Source organism: Mustela putorius, unplaced genomic scaffold, assembly GCF_011764305.1.
Source record: "Mustela putorius furo isolate JIRA1106 unplaced genomic scaffold, ASM1176430v1.1 tig00003972_pilon_pilon_pilon, whole genome shotgun sequence".
In the NCBI taxonomy this organism is placed as follows: domain Eukaryota; kingdom Metazoa; phylum Chordata; class Mammalia; order Carnivora; family Mustelidae; genus Mustela; species Mustela putorius.
The window spans coordinates 15,519,202-15,543,681 of record NW_025422115.1 but is presented as its reverse complement, the minus strand read 5'-3'; the positions used below and the strand labels follow the sequence as shown (position 1 = coordinate 15,543,681).

General features: G+C 40.0%; 1 protein-coding gene across 1 annotated transcript in view; it reads left to right on the top strand.

Annotated features, from left to right (window-relative positions):
• The window catches only part of ETFA (electron transfer flavoprotein subunit alpha), an 81,244-nt gene extending 59,836 nt beyond the window's left edge, over positions 1-21,408 (top strand). The window contains exons 10-12 of the mRNA XM_004758490.3: positions 6,657-6,722; positions 11,739-11,819; positions 21,111-21,408. Of these exons, the coding sequence (XP_004758547.1) occupies positions 6,657-6,722; positions 11,739-11,819; positions 21,111-21,149 (186 nt within the window). The 3' untranslated portion in view covers positions 21,150-21,408. The remainder of the gene's footprint in view (positions 1-6,656; positions 6,723-11,738; positions 11,820-21,110) is intronic.
• Positions 21,409-24,480: the final 3,072 nt, after the last annotated feature.

Here is a 24,480-nt window from a genome sequence, read left to right as displayed (position 1 = left end):
TATCCCAGAAGAATTATATCAAATTAATAACAACTTCCTTGAGGTGGTTGTTGCCACTTCAAATTGGAATGTAGATAATAGTTGGCTGTCTTTTGCCTTCTAGTTTAAGGAATTAGTGATCATTTAGTAGTAATAATGATAGCATAAGTATTAACATCTAACCTATTTAGAACACTTCACATGCACTAGGTTATTTAATGATCACAACAGTCCTATTAGCTGCAGTTTATCTCTATTTTGCACACAAGATTGAGATTCTGAGAGGTTAAATAACTTGCTTGAGAATATAGAGGGTATGTGTGGAACAGTCAGGATCTGAACCCATCTCTGATCCTATTTATTTAGTTATAATAGTGATTGTATAAATGTACTGGCTTTGTATACTTATTTACAACTTTTTAAAAAAGTTTTTTTTATTTATTTGAGAGACAGACAATGGGAGCATGTGCAGAGGGGGAGGGGCAGAGAGAGAGGGACAAGCAGACTCCTCACTGAGCAGAGAGCCATGTGCACAGCTCAATGTGGGACTCAGTCCCAGGACCCTGGGATCGTTACCTGAGCCAAAGTCAGATGCTTAACCGACTGAGCCACCTAAGTGCCCCTCATTTTTGGCTTTCTTGAATTGAGATCTTAGCTCATTAATTTTTGATAATCTTGTTTCCTAATATAAACATTTTAGAGGTATAAATCTTTTTTTGTATTACTTTAGCTGCATCCTACAATTCTGATAAACTTTGCCTTTTTTGGTGTTTCATTCCAACTACTTCTAAATTTCTATTTTAAAATATTGTTTTTACTCATTACTTAGATACTTTTTTGAAAAAAATGTGTTTTTAAGGATAGATTTTTGAGTTCTAGAGTTTTAAGAAAAAATCATAACCTACAAGAGGGTAAAATTTAATAGTTTTCTTTTCAGAGTATAAATTTACCATATTAAATTTGGTTTTCATCTGCCTTTGGCTTTCCTGTAATGGTCCACACTACCTTAAATTTGATGGACTTTTGTCATCTATTTGTGATTTATCTGTTGTTGGCTGCCCTCTTATTTAATCCTGCTGCTTCTCATGCTGGTCTTCAGTTTTGTTACACTGCTGACTTTCCTTTTCGGTTCTCTCTCTGAGTTTAAAACAACCTATAAATGATCTTGTTCTGAGCCAATCCAAGCAAGGCAGACACATGAGACTAATATCATTTTATCTTTACATCCACTGTCAGACCATGTAGTATAGTACCCTTGTAGAGTTTACAAGAAAGCTGTTCTTTAGCTTATTCTAAAATTATCTTGGATCTGTGCTGTCCAATATGGTAACCACTAACCTACATGTGGCTCTTGGGCACTTGAGATGTACTTAGTCTGAATTGAGATTGCATTATTAAAGTTAGTTTTACTTTTTTGTTTTGTTTTGTTTTACTTTAATTAAGCTTAGTCAGTTAAGCTTCTGGGTGGCTCAGTCAGTTAAGCTTCTGCCTTTGGCCCTGGTCATGATCCCAGAGTCTTGGGATCGAGCCCCATGTTGGGCCCCCTGCTTAGCAGGGATGCTTCTGCCTCTGCCTCTCCCCTCCACTTGTGCACACTCTCTCTGGCACTGTCTCTCTCAAATAGATAAAATCTTTTTTTTAATTAATTAATTTTTTTTTAGGGATTTTATTTATTTATTTGATAGAGGGAGACACAGCGAGAGAGGGAACACAAACCAGGGGGAGTGGGAGATGGAGAAGCAGGCTTCCTGCCGAGCAGGGACCCTGATGTGGGGCTCAATTCCTGGACTCTGGATCAGACCTGAGCTGAAGGCAGACGCTTAATGACTGAGCCACCCAGGCACCCCTCAAAGAGATAAAATATTTTTAAAAAATTTTTTAAATTAAATAGGTGACTCACACATTTTATATTTTTTTGTATCTAACAACAGCGTTAGACAAAAATCACAATGTACAAGTAAGAGACCACTTTTCTCCTTAGCTTCTGCACTAAAATCCTCTGGAGAATAGGACTCAGATAATACCTTTTAGAATTCCAGGTTTCCTGTACAAGGTTTGGGTTAAGCAGGAGTGATGTTCCTTCTTTCCAAAGAAAGTAACCAAAACTCAAGTCACGTATCAGAGAATACTCTGGCCATGTTGATTCCACAGGTTGGTTAAATTTCTGTAAAAGTAGTTAAGGTTTCATTCCAGTCATCTTTCTGTTTATCAGACATTCAGGTTTATCATTTAGTTAGGACCAATAAAACCTGCTTTTAAAAGTGTGTCTTGAAAAAATTAAATAAAAGCTTGTTTTGTCTGAAGGACTAAGGAGCCATAGCAGATGGGATAAGCTGCGAAAGTGGGCTTCTGTCTGGCAGAGAGTAGAAATGACTACAGAGGAATGTCGTCCCCTGATCTGCTTCCTGCTTTCAGAGACCTCTCCACTTCTCAGTGGCAGGTACTGAAAGCATTTACACAAGAGACCAGAGCTCTGACATACTTAGATTTTTCCCCCCCAGATTGGATTATAGACTATTATGATTTTATCTTAACCTATGTTGTTAGACTGTGAGCTTCTTGAGGACATGGGACAAAGAACAGTGTCTTTATATAGTCTCTGTAAGATGTATCAACAAGAGTAAATCATAGTTCATGTCTCTCAACTTTTTCCTGGTATGGCATACTTAGAAAACTACAGTGTTCTTGTATCACAGAGGATTCTGGCTTCTTTGTACTTCTAGTCCATACAACTTTTTTGTACGAATTAGGAGAAACGTATCTCTTTCTCAAGTTACATTACTGCCATCTGTTGGAAAATTATTGTAATAAAAATGTGTTCTGTGATAATATGATGTAAGTGACATGACACCTCCCTCTGGAGCTGTTCAGTGTAGTAGCTCAGCTGTATGTGGTGGCCTTGAGACCACCCCAGGAGCCTAGCTGGCCAGTCAGTGGGCTGAGAGAAACAATATTTGAGCAAACCTCAAGACACATCAGTATCTTGAGAAACTAGTTATTATGCTAAGGACTGAAGCCTCACCGTACCCCTCGACGTAGGGATACTTAATAATCCCAGTTTTTCAAATGAGCAGGCCGAGGCATGGAGAGGTTCAATAGCTGGCCCACAGTCCTGTGTCTGTCAGGTGGCTGAGTTGGAATTTAAACATAGGCGATGAGATTCTAGAGCCTAGGCTCTTAACCTCAGTAATGTATTCCTCTTGCGAACTGGATGCAGCAGTTTCCAATCCCTGTTCCTATTTTCATCTCAGCCCACTGTAAAGTGTTTTAGAGCCTGGCCTCTGAGTTCTTTTGATGAGTCTACAGCTATATAGTCTTTCTAGGTTGTTACAAAGAAAGAGGGATTTGTGCTTTGTTCTGCTGGTTCTTGTTTCTATTGAAGTGAGAGTGCTGTCCCTTCTTTACATTTCAGAATAACCTCTGGTCCTGTTACTGCCCTGGTGGCTTTACTTCTTCCCACCAGTCCCCATTCTTTATTTGCAGAATGACCAACGAGAACTGCTGCCAACTCATGTAGGCTGATCTAATCTCACTTCTAGATTCCTTCCCTTAAGGCTCCTAGGAATTTATCTCCAGAACTTCCCCTCCTTACTTCTCTGTCTGCTCCTTTCTTTAATCCTACCTTTTTTTGAACCCTTAATTGCTGCTCCCTCCAAAATCACCTCTCATTTTTCTATCCAAATTATCTTACTTTCTGATTTTGGAAGGTAAGTGCCTCAGGGCAGGGATTGCCTTGTTATGTTGTGAAGTGGTGTCTAAAGTGCTCCATAAATTAGCATCTGTAGAGAGTTTTATACATACTAATTATTATTATTGAAATACAGAAATGCTTTCTGAGCCATAAGGAAGCATCTTAAGGTAATAGTCTAATTGCCTGTACATGTTTTTTAAAAAAGAAGAAAAAATTCTCTCTTCCTGCCAGAGAGAGCTATCAAATCGCAGAACAGATCTCAGAACAGCAGCCCAAATCCCAGGACTCTTTCTGGTTATTGTTTTAATGCTTTTATATTTATTCAGAGAATCATGTTTGTAAGACAGTAAAATGAGGGCCTGTTGGTCATGTGAACCCATTTGGATTACTTAACCCTGGTCAGAAAAGCAGGAATGGCCCTTTGGTTTGCTTTGGTCCAGAATCTTTAATTTCCTTAGTGGCATTTATAGTTAAAGCCGATGGTATTCATTTCTCAGGGGGTGTAAAATAAATTTCATTTATATTATATTTATGTAGATGTTTATTGCCAGAATGATCAACGTTTTTTATTAGCATTTTATGATGCAAATGGAGCTTTTAAGACTTGTTGAATTTTAATGTAGACATGTATGTTAGAAGGACTCATTTACAGAGCTATTGATTTTTTCCAGTGCTTGCTTTGAGAATGTACTTGGAAGAGTGGTTAGTGAGATAGTTTTCTGAGTCCTCTGAACCTTGAAGACAAACCTTTAGGTTTGTTTTTTCTAAATAACTGCTTTGAAAATCTTGTTGGCCTAGTTTTCCTGAATGTGAGATTTAATAAGTATATATTTTTGATAAACAATTTAATGATTGTCCTTTAAATGAAAGAAATGCCAGTCAGAATAACTGAAATGATGTTGAAATTATCAATTGAAGTTACCTGAAGTCTTAAATAAAAAATAGTGGTGCTGTCTCAAAGAAAAGAAGCTTGTTTATCACTTATGGTAGTGACCATGCTTGATGAAGTATGACAGGGTCTTATTGCATTGTCCAAGTGTAAGTGGTCATAACAGACTCATTGCTTATGTTTGAGAGAGAATCATGGAGTTGGGATTTTTTTTTTTTATCCTTACCCGTATGTTTTACTTCCTGCAGCCTAAGAACGTCTTTTTAGGTCAAATTGTACCTACTGAAATTTAGGCTTTTGGTGGTAACTAAAGAGCAAGTTGAATTGGAAAACAAGCCTACCTCATTTTTAGATGATTGAACTCACTTTGGGGACTAGGTTGTCTCCTTTCCCAGGGTTTATAATGGTATCTTGATGCCTTAGAAGTGGTTGGACACTTCATGCCTTTTTTTTTTTTTTAATTTTATTTATTTATTTGACAGAGAGAGTGCACTAGCTGGGGGGAGGGGCAGGCAGAGGAAGAGGGAGAAGCAGGCATCCTGGTTGACGTGGGACTCGATCCCAGGACCCTGGGATCATGACCTGAGCCAAAGGCATATGCTTAACCAACTGAGCCACCCAGATTCGCCCACTTTATGCCTTTAAAGATAAAGCCTGGGTATATAGCATCCCCTGGCCTGGTCCTATTGGAAAGAATTTAGGTTTTAAGCTGCATTAGAGCTGAGCGATCACCTTTCTAGTGGTTCTTAGCTCTGGCTGCATGTTAGAGTATCCTGGAAAGCTTTTTAAAGAATCTCTAGTTTGGGGGCTATACCCCCCTCTGTTTACAATTGAGAAACTGAGAAAGGGGGGAATTGACTTGTATACAGCCACACATGTTATGTGTTATGAAAAATCATAGCATTATTTACTGACATTATCCTCAGATCTTGGCTGAAATGCTCTCACATTTTGGGGCAAGCAGTTGTTAAATCATAAGCAGTGTAGAAAACAAGGTGGGACTACCTAACACTGTCATTAAATAATAAAACTGAGTGTGACAAAGCCACTTTCAGTGCCTTCCACCTTATTCATATTGAGGAGTGACTGCTGTCAGTTGTGGCAAATCCGTAATGTCAGTTTGGTTATATGGTAGATAAACATCCTACCCAAGGCCAGACTTGGTCAGTTTATGTGTGAGGAAAAGCTTTTCAGTTAAAGCTTTAATTGTATCTAGTAGACAGAATGAAGCAGCTAAACTCTTTTAAATTAAGCACTTAGTAGTTTTCTAAACATGGACACTAAATTTTTTAGGTAAGGGGGCAGAGAGCAGTAATCAGTAGTCATTCTCTGTTATTCCTAAGGGCAGAGGGCCGGGGCGGGGAGTGCAAATATTGTCATCAACATTTGCTCAGAAACTACAGTCTGGGGGTCCTTTTATAAACCTTGAAATAGGCTTAGCCTATTCCTTCAAGAAGTTTGTATTTCTTAGGGAGGTTGTGTATGCATGTGCACATGTATGTGTGTCTGTGTTTAGAAACCCTTAAGGCTGTTTTGTACTTTTATTCTAAATATGAAAGTTTAATGACTATATCTTATCATTTTAATAAATACTCTTTTATGAGGAGGCAAACAAGTCAAAATATATTTTAATATGTGTATGTGTTTATATGTACATTGTGTATATATTGTGAATGGGTATATATGGATATGTATTGATATGTGTGTGTGTGTGTTTGTGTATAGTGAATATATACAGAGTGATGAATTCAAATGTGGTATCTAAATGAGCAGCCCAAACAAAAGTGCTGCCTCACAGCAAATTATGAGATTAAGTGAAACAGTTGATGTCAAATGCTTAGCACATACTTACTGCTCATTGATTTTCATTACCTGCATATTTATTATTATATCACCACTAGTATAGGAATTCAGAAGAAAAAGAAGACTATGGGTTAGATCAGAGAAGGAAGAAAACATGATTTAAGTAAAACATATTGCATCTATTTTATTTAAAATATCTTTAACCTAAGACTTGAATTGCTAATGCCAGTATTATGGAGGATACAATACAATATATATAAGTACATATTAATGATATGGTTTCTTTTGTTTCAGGAGCTTTATATTGCTGTAGGAATATCTGGAGCCATCCAACATTTAGCTGGGATGAAAGATAGCAAGGTAACTACACAATAATAATCCTAGAAGAAAAATTACCTGATTTTAAAATTTTGGTTTCTTTCGTTCCGTATAGTTACAGTGTGTACATTCAACCATTCAGATTAATATTCTGTCTAGGAATAGAAAGAAATATAAGGTGCTGTTCACGGCTTGAAGCTGTACCATTGGTAGGAGAGGCATTGTTATGTCATGGAAAGAAGTGTGACCCTGAGTCCCAACTCTGCCCCTAGCTTACCACATGATGTGTCTTGTCTGTTCCTCAGTTCTTTGCCTAATACATGTATTCATTGATGATGTTTAAGGTCCCTTTCAGCTCTGACCATCTATGGGTAGAAAATTTAGGGTGAATAAAGCTTGATGAGGTTCTGACCATCTAACTAGTTTGTGAAGTTTCTGATCCCTGATTGTCTGCTTCACCCTGGTCCCCTTAAAGTCCCACCTTTATATGGCAGCAAAGCTCCTCTTCTCAGGTATGTTACTAAAGTGTGACAGAAACATTTAGGGTTGGAGCATCTCCATATCTCAGTAATTGTTAGCAATATAGTGTATAGAAGAAACACTGGATGCTGACTTGCTACTTAGGACTGTATTGGGAAGCCCTGTGTAAGGATTCTCTGAGCATATATTTCAGAAGGTGACACATTAATTCATGCATACCAATGCACACTTTGAATTATGAACTTAGTCTTTCATGAAGACAGAGATGCTTCTGACACTTCAGCTTTTATCCATTCAGATGGAAGTTTGATATAAAGGTAATAAAACTTTTAACAGGTTTAACTTCTAACTTGAAAAAATACATTCACTACCTCCTTGTAACCTCTAAATGAATTGGCTCAAAACCAGTCAGATTTCACAGTTGGATGGCAGGTTTCTTTACTGAGCTATGAAAACAAGCAGTGCCAGTGGGGAAAATGTTACTGCTGCATTAAAGGGAAAAAAAAAAAAAACCACTCCAACATCAGCAACCTTAAAAAACATTTTTAGCGGGGCGAGTTCAGACATATCTAGAATTCTACTTCTCAAACGATTCTGCCTGCCAAGAAGATCCTGGTAAAAATTGTCATGCCATGGCAACAGGACTGGATTAGGGGAGAGAGGATCTAGCTAGTAGGTTAAAGCAAAAAAGGGAACGATTGAAGTAAGGAGACCAGCGTTGGGAACTGTTTATAAGAATAAATTTGAGCCAAGATGTTGTCTGTTTATGCAGTCAACAAATTTATTAAGCATTTACTTTTGTACTAGATGCAGGAGATGTTTAAATGAAAAAAACAGCTCTTGTCATCACCAACTTGTGTAGGAGATGCAACAATTTCTGGTTATAATTTTGGTTGAGGTCTAAAATGGAATATTAGAGTAATTGGCTTAAATCTAATAATCATACTGCATACAAGTTATAGTTTTAACATCGTCATATAGTTTGAAGAATGAGATTTGATTGTTATATGAAACTATTCGATGTAATGAGAGTACTTTCTGGACTATATACATATTAATATCATTGATTATAATCTGTGCTTTAAAAGCTGTGTAAGGAAGAGGAGCATGAATTTATAAGGACATATTAGGAGAGCTCTAGGATACAAGCAAGATTTTATGATACTCATTTACAGTTGACAATCCAGGAATATTCTTTTAGTAATTTGAAAAACTGTAACCATCCCAAATCTTTTTTCTTAAATACTTTAATGGTTCCTTGTCCACAGTTGTGTGCTTTTGCTTTAAAAATAACTTTTATATGGTTGGAATGAAAAAGCTTTCACATGATTAAAATGTCAGATGTTTGACTAGGTGGCCTCCAGGAAAATCATTAACATCATTAATTAAATAAATCTCTGCTAGTTCCTGTGAAGCAGGCTTACATATTCCCAGAAGAGAAACACCTCGATGCAAATCAAATGCCTGTGATTTGAAATGTTTGTACTTGTGACTTATATTTGAGGCTTATACTGAAACCATCATTTCTTGTCTCTGACCACACATCTTTTAATACATATGGCATGTTTGACTGGAATAGTAGTAACCTGGACTACCACTATGCTTCAATCTCAGATATTCTGGAATATTTTCATCTTTTTTTGAGAGAACCTAGGGGAGTTACACATATGTCTTGTAGCCTGTATGTTAAGTCAGACTGTATCAAAATTCTCTTAAAATATGTTTCAGCTATTTTCATGTGATAGAGTAACAAGCAGGTAGAAACTTAATTTTACTTCTATGGAGATAAATCATCATACTGTATTAAAATAACACATAAGAATCAAATATTATAGTCAAAACTTTAATTTTACTTTAATTGCAGTGGTGTTTGAAGCATCTGTGGAGGAGTGCCTAGGTGGCACATTTAGTAAAGCATCCAGTGGCTGGTTTTGGCTGAGGTCGTGATCTCAGAGTTGGAGGGTTGAGCCCCACCTTGGGCTCTGTGTTTTGCGCAGTCTGCTTGAGACTCTCCCTCTCTTGCTGCCCCTCCCCTCTATATGTGTGCACGTGCTCTCTCTCAAATTAATAAATAAAATCTTTTTAAAAGGGGCGCCTGGGTGGCTCAGTGGGTTAAGCCTCTGCTTTTGGCTCAGGCCATGATTCCAGGGTCCTGGCATTGAGCCCCGCATCGGGCTCTCTGCTCAGCGAGGAGCCTGCTTCCCCCTCTCTCTATGCCTCCCTCTCTGCCTTCTTGTGATCTCTCTTTGTCAAATAAATAAAATCTTAAAAAAAAAAAAAACTATGGAGAATACCAAACCATTTGTAATATATAATCCATTACTAATAAAGGAATAATTGGTACATGTAGCACTGTTTTTAGGACTATTTTGCCTTAGTTTGCTCATCTGTCATTATAATCCTTCACATAAAAAATTTTATAGGAGATAATAGGATCTTTTGGTGGTTCGTGTAGGAGACATAGTAATTTACTTGTTGAAAAGGCTGTCCTTTTCTCATTAAATGATTTTGACACTCTGGTCAAAAATCATTTGACCATATATGTGAGGGTTTATTTCTCAGTTCTCTATTCTTATCCCCCAAGTCTATATATCTGTCTTTATGCCAGTACCACACTGTTTTAATTCCTGTAGCTTTGTAGTAAGTTTTGAAATCAGGAAGTGTGGGTCTTCCAGCTTTGCTCCTTTTCTAGATTGTTTTAGCTATTCAGGGTCCCTTGCGATTCCATATGAATTTTAGGATGGGTTTTTTAAATTTTTGCAGAAAATGTCATTGGAAGGACAGTTTCAGTGGATATAATACTTTTGGTCAACAGTTTTTTTCTTTTAGCATTTTGAATGTTCAGCTCACTGCCTTCTGGATTCCAAAATTTCTGAGAAATCTGTTGATATTCTTATTGAGGATCTCCTGTGTGTGATGAGCCACATGTCCTCATTTTCAAGATTCTCTTTTTATCTTTGGCTTTTGAAAGTTTGATTATAATGTGTCTTGGTGTGGGTTTCTTTGAATTCATCTTTCTTGGAGTTTGTTTAGTGTCTTGGATGTTTATATTCATGTCTTTCATCACATTTAGAAAATTTTCAGCCACCATTTCTTCATTTATTCTTTCTGCGCCTTTTTCTTTCTTCTGGGACTCCCACAGTGCATATTTTGGTTTGTTTGATGTTGGTCCAGAGGACCCTTAAGTGCTCTGATTACATTTCTTTAATCTTTTTCTTTCTGTTCTAAAGACTTGTTTCTGTCTTCTGATTGCTTAAATCAGCCTTTGAATCTTTCCAGTGAATTTTTCTCTTCAGTTATTACACTGTACAACTCCAGAATTTTCTTTTTGGTTTCTCTTTAGGTTTTGTCTTTTGCTTTTTCCCTTTTGTTCATACATTGTCTTCTTGACTTTCTCTACATCTTTTAATTCTTTGAGTATCTTTAAAATGGTTGTTTTAAAGTCTTTTCCTCATAGAGATGCCATCAGACCTTTCTTAGAAGCAGTTCTCTTGATTTTATTTTCCTTGAGTGGTCCCATACTTTCCTGTTTCTTAGTGTTTTTTTGATTTTTGTTGTTGTTGTTGTTGAAAACTGGGATTTGAATCTAATAATCTATTCCTGGAAATCAGATTCTCCTCCTTCCCCAGGGTTTGCTGTTTTGTTGTTGTTGTTTTTATTTATTATTGTTGTTTTTTGGTTGTTATAGGTTGTATATGTGCCAAAGATTAACCTGAGGTATAAACTTAAGATCTTTTTGTGTCCTTTTTGAGCCTGTATGTGAGGTTAGTTTGTATATCCAGTTTCTTCTAAGTGTCCTAGTCTTGAATGTCTGGCTTCCAAAAGGGAAAAAGAACATTGAAGAGAGGCAGAAGTGCTTTGACATTTTAAATCCCCTAGAGGTAACTTTAGCCAGAGGAGGGGAGGGGCTTCTAACAATGGGGGAGGTGCAATAAGCAACATCTTTTTGATCAGTAACAGCAATCCGGAATCAGAGCACAGGTCCCCAGTCCCTAGAGGACAGGGTTCTTTTTGCCCACTCTGTCTCCTGCAGGCTGTGTACAAGCAGCTGCAAGAACATGTGCACAGTTGCTTGCCACTGGGGCAGGGACTGAGTACCTGTTACTGCACTAAGAGCTACAGCTCATGCAAGCCTTCCCCTGGAAGTTGCAAGCATTCAGTAGACTCTAGATTTCCAAAATGGTTACATTAGACAGATTCTGCCAGTGCTGTTGTTAACAGTGTAGGTAGGAAGACAGATTCCTCCTGATGCTTCCTAATTTGCCATCTTCCCAGATTCCTCTCCTCTCATTTGTTACTTCCTAAAACATTGTTTTTCATGTCAGAAAAGAACTTAGAAAAATAATGGCTTAAAACCTTTTTAAATACTGTGATGGGCTAGTGGTGGTGTAGGAGATAATTGTATGTGCAAACCCAGAAATCCCTAAATTTACAGTATTGGCACAAATGAATCAAATTCATCTTATTTAGTAAACATCTTTAACAATATAAATTTATTGTTGGGAGTGTTAAAGTAGAAACATCAATCTGTGGTATGTTTTCTTGATAAAGACCAAAGTCTTTGTTTTTATTTCACAGACGATTGTGGCTATTAACAAAGACCCAGAAGCTCCAATTTTTCAAGTGGCTGATTATGGAATAGTTGCTGATTTATTTAAGGTAAGTTGGCCTTGGGAGAGAGGGCTGTTACCTAGCTTGTCATCCAGGAACCTCTTAGAGTTGGTCAGAGAGGAAGCCATTATAGGAAAACACTGTGTTTGTTTGTGTACCTGTGTATCTGTGTATGTATTAATATTTGTACACAGTTTTGAACTGTGAAGTTGTCCTAATAAATACGTGAAGTTTATATAGAGTATTATAACTTTTACCTTTAAGGAGTCCATATTGTCTTTAAAATATCCACATGGCTTTTGGCATCTTGTGTTCTAAGTTAGCACACAGTGTGAAGTGATTCAAGTAATTATGACCGAGAATCATATTTGGCAGGTACCTTAAAGAAATTCACATCAAATACCCTTACTCAGAGATTTGCCAGAAATGCTACAGCTTTTCTTTTAAGTTTTATTTGTTTGAGTAATCTCTACACCCACCACAGCACTCAGACTCATGATCCCGAGATCAAGAGTTGGATGCTCTGGGGCACCTGGTGGCTCAGTGGGTTAAGCCGCTGCCTTCGGCTCAGGTCATGATCTCGGGGTCCTGGGATCGAGTCCCGCATCGGGCTCTCTGCTCGGCAGGGAGCCTGCTTCCCTCTCTCTCTCTCTCTGCCTGCCTCTCCGACTACTTGTGATTTCTCTCTGTCAAATAAATAAATAAAATCTTTAAAAAAAAAAGAGTTGGATGCTCTTCCAACTGTGCCATCCAGGTGCCCCCGTGCTGCAGCTTTTCAAGGGAAGATTGGGCACTCGGGTCCAGCTTATCTGACTCAACAAGTATGCTCTGCTTCCTGTGTTTGAGAGTTAAATGCCTTCCTAATGTGATATATGTAGGGAAGAACACTTACTCTGCACTCTCCTACTCTTCACATTTTTGAGTGTTCTTTCTACCCTGCCATCACCCCCATCTTTGCCCTCCCCATGAGCAAAATTACTTTAGTGATACTGATGTGTACCATTTGGCCACATTTAAAGGTTCTTAGCTCATGCCTGGCCTGGTTTATTTCTGTCCCTCAGGGCTTGCCTATAAACTTCCTGGTTGCCTTATGCAGAAATCACTCATGCAGCCATTGAGGCTCTGAAAGTAACACCTAACACTGGGAGAAGTAGGTAGGTTTGCTAGAGTGAGGAACCCCTCGCACAGAATTACAACAAGTTACTGTGGGCTTTAATAGAGAGGCTGCAGCCTGAGAAGAGAGCCAGGGTAGTCCCCTTGACAAGAGAATTGGTCCATTACCATGGCTTCATCAGCACTGTATATGATCCAGATGAACTAATGAGTGTACTTTGAGAGCCCATTTGTACTTTGAAGTTCATGCTCAAATATATGTTCATGCTCAGTGAAAATGGACCCTTCAACTCCTCATGCAGAGACGAGAATGGGGCTGTTTCCCTGGGTCAGCCTTCCCCTCAGCACCCCCTCCCTGCCTCTGGCCTCCCAAAGAGCCTATATCTTGCCCTAGGAAGAATACAGCCCCTCTTCAGTGATCCTGGGGTCCTGTAATTGAAAGTTAGAATTTAGGTAGTTCTGCTGCTCCTGTTACTTGGTCCAGCTCTGTAAGAACAAACAATATTTAATGACAGTCATTTGACCACTACAGTAACATCAGTGGGAGGAAAAGTTAGTATGAAAGAGAAATTTTTAAAAAATTTCTGTACTGGGCACCTGGGTGGCTCAGTGGGTTAAGCCGCTGCCTTCGGCTCAGGTCATGATCTCAGGTTCCTGGGATCGAGTCCCGCATCAGGCTCTCTGCTCAGCAGGGAGCCTGCTTCCTTCTCTCTCTCTCTCTGCCTGCCTCTCCGTCTACTTGTGATTTCTCTCTGTCAAATAAATAAATAAAATCTTTAAAAAAAAAAAATTTTCTGTACAAGGATAACTTTGTTCAGGTTGCTAGCATTTAGCTACAGTGAGAAGCTTAAAGGAGTAAAGACCTTTTAAGTAAAAATGAAACACCTCTGAACCCTCACCAGGTATCGGGTTGATGTGTTTGGAAACAGACATCTACTGCAGTTGCCTTATATTTTTCTCCAAGTGAATATTTAAATAAGTTTACAAGTAATTTTGCTTATTTTGCGATACATTTTTCTGTTTTCTTGTGTACTATATATTGCAACCTACAGAGTGGGCTTCCTTGATAAATGGATGAAGTGTTAGACAATTGGAAATTTGTGATGTTTATATAGTGGATACCTGCCTTGGGGCAGGACCATCTTTGTAGCAATTATTGATGGAATGGTGTCATAATGCCTCTTGCATTAAGGGCAGCTCCCAGGTTGAACATGAAAGAGAAAGTATGAGAGCGAGTGAGGGTTGTGTGCATGCTGAGAGAGGTATTTTGGTGAGAGTCCTAAGACAGTAGAAGTGGAAAGGAATTTCAAGAATCAGTGAGCAGATTTCTAACCAGACATTCTCAAGCTATTTTTGGTGTTTTAAGAAGCCCGCATTTGATAATGTGTTTGGACTATTTGTTAATAGCTAGAATTATATTAAGGTAGTGGTTACCTCATGCTCAGAAGTTCTGAACACAGGTATATACACCTTTTTTTTTTTTAATTTTTAAAGACCTTTATTGATTTGACAAACAGAGATCACAAGTAGCCAGAGAGGCATGCAGAGAGAGGAGGAAGCAGGCTTTTCGCTGAAAGAGCCCGATACGGGGCTCGATCCCAGGACCCCGGGATCATGACCTGAGCCAAAGCCAGAGGCTTTAACCACTGAGCCACCCAGGTGCCCCAGTATATATACCTTTTGATTAATATAAAGTTAATCCTTTAAAAAGCAGTCTGTGGGGGGAACCAGATTAGATTATGAAAATATTAAAAATCTGCTTGGGAGCGGTTGGCTAGCTTGGTTAGTAGAGCATTTGACTCTGGATCTCAGGGTTGTAAGTTCAAGCCCCACGTTGGGTGTTGAGATTACTTAAAAATAAAATTTCAAAACAAAAAAAAGCAGTGCTGCTTGAGTTGTAGCCTCCTGGTTGCTACTACATGTATAAGACAAGTAATATGTTCTTTTTAGGTTATCTATTTTCCCAGAGAGATGTGATTTGCGGAAATTACTCAGCAAGTTTTTGGCACAATTAAGCCAGGCTCCTGATTCTGTTCTTTTACTCATCACCCTGCCTTTCTAACTCATCAGGGACTCTGGCCAGGTGGTTCACCAGGACTCCTCTACCCTTGATAAGTTGCAGTAAAAAGGACCTCACCTTTGGCAGACTCTAGGAACCTAGACAGTATCTATCAAATTGTTTTTTCAGTTGAAATTAGAATGAATATGGCACATGAATATTAGTAATTCTGACTAAAGAATGGACAAGGTGGTGTAGTGAATAAGCTCCTCAGGGCCATGCTCTGTTTTTTAAAAATCAAATATTTAAAGGTATAACAGCACATAAAAATATGGCTATGCAAATTATGAATGAGATAGCATTATCTATTTCAGATTAAGATTTTAAAGAAAATAGTTTAAGTCAGGGGCACCCACCTGGCTCTTGATCTTGGGATTTTAAGTTTGAGCCCCAAATAAATTATAATAAAATCTTTGTTTTTATTTTTTTAGAGAGGGAGGAGGGGTACAGAGGGAGAGAGAGAATGTTAAGCTGGCTCCACGCCCAGTGCAGAGGCCCATGCAGGACTTAATTTCACAACCCTGAGATCATAGGAGTTGGATGCTTAACAGACTGAGCTACTCGGGCATCCCCAAAAATAAAATCTTTAAGAAAAAAAAAAGAAAAAGAATATCATGAGTCACATAATAGTTGTGCAAAAAGGACTTTTTAAGACTGAATTTCTGTGTAAAAATTTTAAATTTCAGACTATCACATAATAGACTAATAATGCTCTGAATGATATGGTTTCCACCAAACTTTATTATGTCTGGAGTAAAAATGTGTATGGATTTTAATTTTTAATTATTGTTTTACTTCCTCCTTCTAATAATCACGAATTAGAGACATGAGGGGTTTTTTTTCTTTCTTCATATAAGGAAAATAATACAGTTCAGTAGTTAAGAGCTTTAATTCAGATTTTGTCTTGGCCACATACTAGTTAAATTATCTTGGCCAAGTTATTTAATTTTTCTGAATGCAAGCTTACTCAAAAGTAATATAAATATACTACGTACCTTACAAGGTTGTATTGAAGGTTAAATGAGATTATACTGTACCTAGTACAGTCTGTGTTAAATATTAAGCTCCCTATTTATATTTCCTTTCATACATTATAATAAGTGTTCAATAAATGGTAAATATTATAATCAGAGTCAGAGTGACAGAGTATGGGATACTATGTGACTGGTGGTTGTTTTTTTATATAGCTTTCCTGAGATTTAATTCATAAATCATAAAGTTCACCCTTTTAAAATGTATAGTTCAGTGATTTTTAGTATATTAGGAGTTATGTAGCCATCAACTATCTAATTCCAGAACATTTTCATCACACTGAGAAGAAACCACAAACATATTTTCAGTCATTTCCTGTTCCCCCACTCTCCCCAGACCCTGGCAACTACTAATCTATTTTGTGTTTCTATGGATTAGCCATTCATGGACATTTCTTATAAACAGAATCATGTAATATATGGTCTTTTATAGCTGGCTTCTTTGCATAATGTTCTAATGTGCTAAATAATATCCGTTGTGTGGATATGCCTCATTTTGTTTATCCATTAATCATTTGATGGACATTTGAGTTGTTTCTACTTTTTTGCTATTATAAGTAATGCTGTTATGAGCATTTAAGTTTTCATGTAGATACATGTTTTCATCTTGTGTGGGTACATATATAGGAAAGGAATTTTGGGGTCACTTGATAACTCTTACTTTTAACATTTTGAAGAATGCCAGCCTGTTTTCCTAAGTGGCTGCCCTATTTACATTCCCACCAATAATACTATTCCCAGTAATAATGTTTCTTTTCTCTTCTTTCTTTCCTTTCCTCTCCTTTCTCCCCTCCCCTCCTCTCCCCTCCATTCTCTTCTTTTCTTCACCCCCTCCCTCCCCCTCCCTTCTTTATTTGTTTATTGTATTATTGACTTTATTAAACAAGTCATGTATCAGATAGCATCCCATTTAGCAAGTAGAGGGGAGCCCCTGTCTTTTCACATTCTTTATGTCCTCTGATGCACAAAAGTTTACATTTTGTTGAAGTCCAGTTTATCTATCTATTTTTTATTGCTTTCCCTTTAGTAGGTGTACTATATGTGAAACTTCTGCCTAATCCAGTACAGTGATTATAGGCCTACAAGTATCTGTTCAAGTCCTCACTTTCATTTCCTTTGTGTGTATGCCTGGGGATTGCTGGGTAATATGGTAATTCTGTGTTTAGCTTTTTGAAGAACTTCCAAACTGCTTTCTCTAGTGGCTGCACCATTTTACATTCCCACCAGCAATGTGCAGGCCTTCCAGTTTTTCCGCATCTTTGCTCACACTTGTTACTTTTTATTTTTCAAATCAGAGCCATCCTGGTAGGTATAGAATGGTATCTCATTGTGGTTTTGACTTGCATTCCTTAATGACTAATGATGTTGAGCATCTTTTTATGTGCTCACTGGCTATTGGTGTAGCTTCTTTAGAGAAATGTTTATCCAAATCTTTTATCCTTTTTTAATTGAATGTGTGTCTTTGTTCTTGAGTTGTAGGAGTTCTTTAAATATCCTGGATATTAACTCTTACCAGATACATAATTTCCAAATATTTTCTCCTATTTTGTAGGTAGATTATCCTTTCACTTTCTTTATAATTACCTTGGCACAAAAGTTTTTAATTCTGATGAAGTCCAGTTCATCTATATTTTTCTTCTGTTACTGTTGTTTTTTGTTTTTTCTCAGATATGTCTGAGAATCCATTGCCAAATCCAGAGTCTTGAAGCTTTAGCCCTAAGTTTTCTTCTAAGAGTTTTATTTTAGCTCCCATAGTTAGGTCATTGATTAATTTGGGATTAATTTTTGCATATGGTATGAGGTGAGGTTCCATCTTCATTCTTTTGCATGTTGTCACAGCACCGTCTCTGTTGGAGAGACTCTTATTCCCATTCATTGGACTTTGCATACCACCTGTTTTTTAAAACTTTTTCTACTTCTTCCTATCATAGCTGCCCATTAGAGTCATTCTAACCCCTTATGCTCTCTCTCTGGAACTTGCAGGGTTTATCTCTGTCTGCCTCCTCAGTTTTTGTCCAGAATCCTTTTCTCCTCCATGTTAATGTTCTGATTTTTCTGAGCCCACACTTAATCTCTTCCTTAGAACCCCTGGATTGTGAGCATTTAGTGCTATTCTTTTCATCTTCTTACATTACAGTGTAAGATGGGTACATTTTTGGTTGTGTGGTTCATAGATCTCGGTCTTTTCTCCCCAGCTCGGGGGTAGAATTCCTTGTGGGCAAGAATTACACCTGAACTTTATTTCCCGTGGTGCTCACCCTGGGAGAATACTAATTAAATGACTCGAATGTAGTTGTGTTTTGATTTCTATCAGTAGATTGTCTTATTTTATTTTATTTTTTTTAAGATTTTACTTATTTATTCAACAGACAGAGATCATAAGCAAGCAGAGAGAGAGAGAGAGAGAGGAGGAAGCAGGCTTCCCACTGAGCAGGCTCGATCCCAGGACCCTGGGATCATAACCCTCGGAGCCACCCAGATGCCCCTAAGTTGTCTTATTTTAAATGTAAATTCACTTTCATCTGGTCTTACTGACTAGAGAGCTGGGCCTGCACTATCTAAAATAAAAATAAGAATCCGAATCTCTGAGTTAGTGCTCAGGCTGTCAGACATGCAGTGAACTTGAGTGGCATTTTTCTTTTCCTTAACTGATAAGGCATTGTGTAATATGCTTGGAAAGTCTGAGGTTGATCTAATAAAAAAGGATATAGATGGTGGACAGAGTGCCTTTAGCCCTTTTTGGGGGGTTGTAGCAGGGAGACATTCTGGAAGATTTTTAAAAATTATATGTTCCAAATCAAGTTAATGTTTAAAAGTTAATGTTTAATGTTAATGTTTAAAAGAAGTTGGGCTCTAGCCTATTTTTCATGAAACACATAGGTCCCACAAGAGGCCTCTTTAGCGTGTCATCTGTGTGCCTGGCATCAGCTCATGGACTCTCCACTGAGCAGAGCTGGGAGAAATGGTGCCAGCTCTTAGTGCTGCCCCTGAGCTACTGCCCACTGGCTCATGGTAAACATGGGCCTTTAATAGGCTGGAGACAAAGTGACATTAGGAGGAAACAACATGTTGACAATTTCCTTAATAAATTTTGTACGAACACATTATTTCCACCTAATGGAAATGTAGCTCTCTTAAATAATTGAGAGGCTGTATTCATCAGTGGCGAGTTCAGCTGGGATCTCTCTGAGCTAGGACAGTCGACGGCCCCGTGGAAGACTGGGTAATTGATATTTTACACAGATGGCTCAGCTAGTTTTCAGGTGGGCTCCATGTGACATCCCCTGCAGTCCCCGTGCCCAGGGCACCTGTGCTGTCAGGCTACCCCAAAGCAGCTCCGCGTGGAAAGCTCCAGTTGCAGCCACTGAACTGTGGAGACTAAGAGTTAGTAATTCATCCTTTTTAAAATGGGAGCCGGGGCGCCTGGGTGGCTCAGTGGGTTAAAGCCTCTGCCTTCGGCTCGGGTCATGATCTCAGGGTCCTGGGATCGAGCCCCGCATCGGCCTTTCTGCTCGGCAGGGAGCCTGCCTCCCACTCTCTCTATGCCTGCCTCTCTGCCTACTTGTGATTTCTGTCTGTCAAATAAATAAAATTAAAAAAAAAAAAAATGGGAGCCAACTTGGTCAGTTTTCCCTCGCTGTGGTTTCTTACTCTGTCTGCTGACCAGACACCGCATTAGCACAAGGCCTTTAACAGAGCATGATGAAACTGAATGTTCAGCATGCAGCTCATTCTTATGTGCCAAAAGATAGGAACGTGTGCTGAGGAAGCAACTACAGTGTTTGTCGAATGACAGATGTGTAAGCAAATGAACAATGAGAAAACAAGTGCTAGAGCAGATTGACGGGGTCATGTCTGAATATTGCTGTGGACTTTGAAGGAAAGGCAGGAGAGCAGTAAGGGTAGGAAGAATAACCAGAAATCACAGAGGTGAAAAATACACCTTACTCTCCTCACAGAAGAAAAATTGGACTCCTGTTTCTTGTGGTGCCTTTCTGAGGTTTGTGATTATGTCAGAAGGTTCCTAGTCAGGGCGTCTGGGTGGCACGGTCGGTTAAACATCTGATTCTTGGTTTCGGCTCAGGTTATAATCTCAGGGTCATGATCTCAGGGTTATGAGGTCGGGCTCCACGGTCAGTGTGGAGTCTCTTCATGATGCACTCTCCCCTGGGCGCCTGGGTGGCTCCGTCACTTAAGTGTCTGTCTTCGCTCACATCATGATCTCGGGGTCCTGGGATAGAGTCCCTCATCGGGCTCCCTGCTCAGTGGGAAGTCTGCTTCTCCCTCTCCTCAGCCCCCCAAAATAGAAAAATAAATCTTTATTTATTTAAAAAAGAAAGAAAGAAAGTAAAGTTCCAAGGCAGTGTGTGCACTCCTGATCCTGCCAGCAGTGTGTCCAGGTGGTCTTCCCTTCAAAGGCTGTAGTCTTGGAGTGCCTGGGTGGCTCTGTCGGTTGAGCGTCTGATTCTTGATTTCAGCTCAGGTCATGATCTCAGGGTCATGAAGCCAAGACCGCTCCCCCCACCCCCATGGGGCTCTGTGCTCAGTGGGGAGTCGGCTTGAGATTCTCTGTTGACCTGTGCTCCTCCCCCCACTCATGCTCTCGCCTCTCTCTCTCACTCCCTAAAGTAAATAAATCTTTAAATGTAGTCATTCCACAGACCCCACATTCTCACAGATAAGAGGAGAGCCTAGAGGAACATGTTGGGGATGGGGACACACCTCAAGCCTCAGCAGCAACGCGCGCGTAGCTTCTTTCGGCTTCTGTATACTTTTTTTTTAAAAAGATTTTATTTATTTATTTATTTAGAGTGAGAGCAAAAGAGAGAGCATGAGCAGGGAGAGAATCTTCAAGCAGACTCCCTACTTGTGTGGAGCCCAACTCAGGGCTTGATCCCTTGACCCTCAGATCATGACCTGAGCTGAAATCAAGAGTCAGACCCTCAACCGACAGAGCCAGCCAGGCGCTCCAAGACTGCAGCCTTTGAAAGGAAGACCACCTGGACACAAGGCTGGCAGGACCAGGGGCACACACGCTGCCTCAGCGCCCCATCTCTGTGTACTTCCTATAGAGCTGTGACCATATCACACTGAAGGCTCAAGTTGCTTAATTACTTTTTTTGTTTTAATTTGCAGGTAGTTCCTGAAATGACTGAGTTGTTGAAGAAGAAATGAGTTACAGTGTTTTAAGAAGGAAAATATATCAAAGTATTCAACTGAAATAGAAATTCATGGCTATTACAGTAATCATTGGAAAGTATGGAGAGCTACATATCATAATTTGAGAAAAAAATTCTCACAGATGCCAGAATGCTTTTTTATGAGCCTGTTACTATATTTCTTTTAATTATTTGTGGCTCCAAGTAATAATTTTTAAAATTTTTCTAATTCTGTAAAAAATATATAATAAAACATTTCCACGGCTTTAAAACTACTAACAGAAATATGCCTAGCTTTGTAAAGAAAGAAAATTGAAGAAATGGGGTGAAAATTTATTTTTTCTCTGCCTGTCTTTTTCATGGAGGACTCTGTGATTTGTTTGTTTGTTTGTTGTTTATTTATTTGACAGAGAGAGAGAGAGGGAACACAAGGAGGGGGAGTGGGAGAGGGAGAAGCAAGCTTCCAGTGGAGCAGGGAGTCTGGCATGGGTCTTGATCCCAGGACTCTGGGATCATGACCTGAGCTGAAAGCGGGCGCTTAATGACTAAACCACCCAGGTGCCCGAGGACTCTGTGTTTAGGCAAGATTGTGAACATGATTGTTCTCTCCAGACTAATCATTTAATTTAGTTGTTGAGAGAAGGGACCTAGATTGGCAAATTCCGAGTTAAAAAAGCATGGCCACAAAGCATGAATATTAACTTAAATATACTCCAGTCTTCAGAAGACCTTAATAGGACCAAAGCAGACCCGACTTAAACCTGAACTTGCTGAATGAATTTAGTTGGCTTACATTAAATTTAATTTTCCATTTCATTTCAAAGTTTTGTCAGCTTATAGGACTTTGTGTCTCTGAAGGAGAGGGGAGAAGGACGGGCTGTGGTGATGCAACATGGCCTCTTACGCTGACAGATAGTGTGATTAATATGAATGTTTAATTCCTGCTCAGAGAATGCTTTGGCTTTTCTCTGGCCCTCCTGATGCTTCCTTTGAGCTGTCTTAGAAAACAGCCAAGCATGTGAGATGACCATATGTTTGTTTAGCTTTGGCATTCTCCCTCTGCTGCCCTGAGGCATGACTGAGATGGAGAGTGTCACAAGGGCTAGAAGCCAGTGTTCATGCAGGCCCAAGAACGGGAGCTGGGGAGGCTTTGGTCTGTCCTGTGAGAGGGTGTCCTGGAAAGGTTCTGGAAAGGCCCGGGTCAGCAGCTGAATAACATGAAGACAACTGCCACCTGAAGCAGATCTGCAGAAGGTACAGTAGTTAACAGACTAAGGACGACAGCAGGGAGGAGCTGGGAAGTGGCCAGTGGTACAAGAGGGGATGGGGCAGAGGTGGTCAGCCCGTCCCTCTCTTTGGCCATCCTGGGGCTTGGCTCCTTGAACTCTTTGATTTTGTCACAGTCACTGGCTTTCAAAACACTTTTGGAAGTTAAATGTCTCTGGGATTTCAACCTTCTTGAACCTAATAGGATGAGAAGATAGCAATAAAATGAACCACAGCATCCTAGAGTGTCAGAGCTGAGAATGACCATCAGCCCCCCTGTTCACAAAGGATTACTGAAGCACAACCAAGTGACTTGTCCAAGGCCATGTGGTTTGAACCACTCTTGTGAACCTAATTCCCATATCGAGTTGTTGGGTTTGAGGCTCTTCCCAGCGGAACTAACCTTGCTTATCAGGGCCTTCTCCATTTACCCTGTTGGACACTATAACTTGGGGAGAGGAGAAATGCGAAGGTGACATGGTAGAGGTACCCTGAGTCTAGGGTATGCTGGCTCAGGGAGGGCCAGTCCCGGGTGGTACATTTGCATGGCTCCTAGCCTTGAAGTGGAATTGATGGTTCTTTCTCTCCGTGTCCTCCTGTCACGACTGCCATGTCCCACCTTCAGGCAGTTCACTCCAGTTTTACTGGGTACAGCTCATCATCACAGTAGCACTGAGTGGCGCTTACTGTGTGCTAGGCGCCACAGTAATGCTGTACACATACCGAACCCCTGCTGTCCGCAACACCCTTAAGATTGATGCTATGATTACCATCCCTGTTTTACAGACATGGAAGCTGAGGCACTGCAAGTTCTGTAACTTGCCCAAATTCAGATCACCTGTAATGAGAGCCAGGGTTTGAAACCAGGAAGTCTGGGTCAGAGCCATGTTTCTACCTCACCTTGGCTCAAGGAACAGGGGGAGTCACTGCGCAGTAAAAGGCACTAGTGCTTGGTGCCGGTGGACAGGGCACACATTCAGGATCCTCGCTGGGGAGGAGACCCTGTGCTCTGGGCTTGTCTCTCCAGTGGGATTTTATTCAGTTCTAAAAGCCCTTCTTAAGTGCCCACATAGAGTTCACCTTAAAAAGGTGTGAGGTGGAGGCAATTATTAAAACCATAATACATGCCAGAAGGTGCAATTTGATGGGTTCTTTTTATCCTGTTTTATTGGGCACCAAACTGTCAGCTCCTGATGACTCTGCCCCTGCCTCAGGCTTGGGGACCCAGAGCCGCAGCTGGAAGCAACGTGGGGAGAGATGTTAGGGGTAGCTTTTGTTACCGTGTTTGTGTATCTTTCCTGCTTTTTTCCCTAGTTTCTTGAAGTCTTCGGTTAACCTCATACAGGCCCTGGGAGTTTGGTGGCCTGGTTACTCTGGCCATGTTTGGAGGGCAAACATGCCCTGTGAGGGCAGAGCTGTATTCCGGTCCTTGAGGCCAGCCGTCTGGATCAAGCAAATGCCCTCCTTACTCTATGGACTGAGACCCAGTGAGGGTCTGGTTGGAGCTTCTCAGTAGTTGAGAAAGCACAACATCCAGCATTTTCTGTGGTCCTGGTTCTCAGCAGTACTGTGGGGGAATATTCCCTGCTGGACTCACTGGCTAACGTATTTCTGTGTGGATCTCTGCCCTGCAGGAGTCTGGCCCAGCCATTGTCCTGAAGCAGCACCCTGCTGGTCTCTGAGAACACAGTCCTTTGAAGGCACAGCCCTGCCCCCAAGATTTTGCATTTAAGGTGTGATTAGAAAGGAGACTTGTATGAATAGTGTATACAGAGAGAGCTCCCTTAATGGGCCAGCCGCAGTCATTCCTTCTGGCATGGAGGCTTTGATATTTACATGTGGGGCAGATGTGGAAACAGCTCATGTGAATGCTTGAAGCGGTGAGGAGCAGAAACTGGGGGCTGAGGGTGGTAGGGTGGAGGCCACTGACTTTTAGGTGAGCAGTTTGGCCTTTACCCCATTGGTCAGTGGTTCTCAAACTTTGCCTTCAAGGAATACTGCCATTTCAGGAGCTAGACCAGGAATGATACTGTGAAAAGCCTTTTCTGATTTGCGGGGAAAATTAATAGAATTTTCCCAAT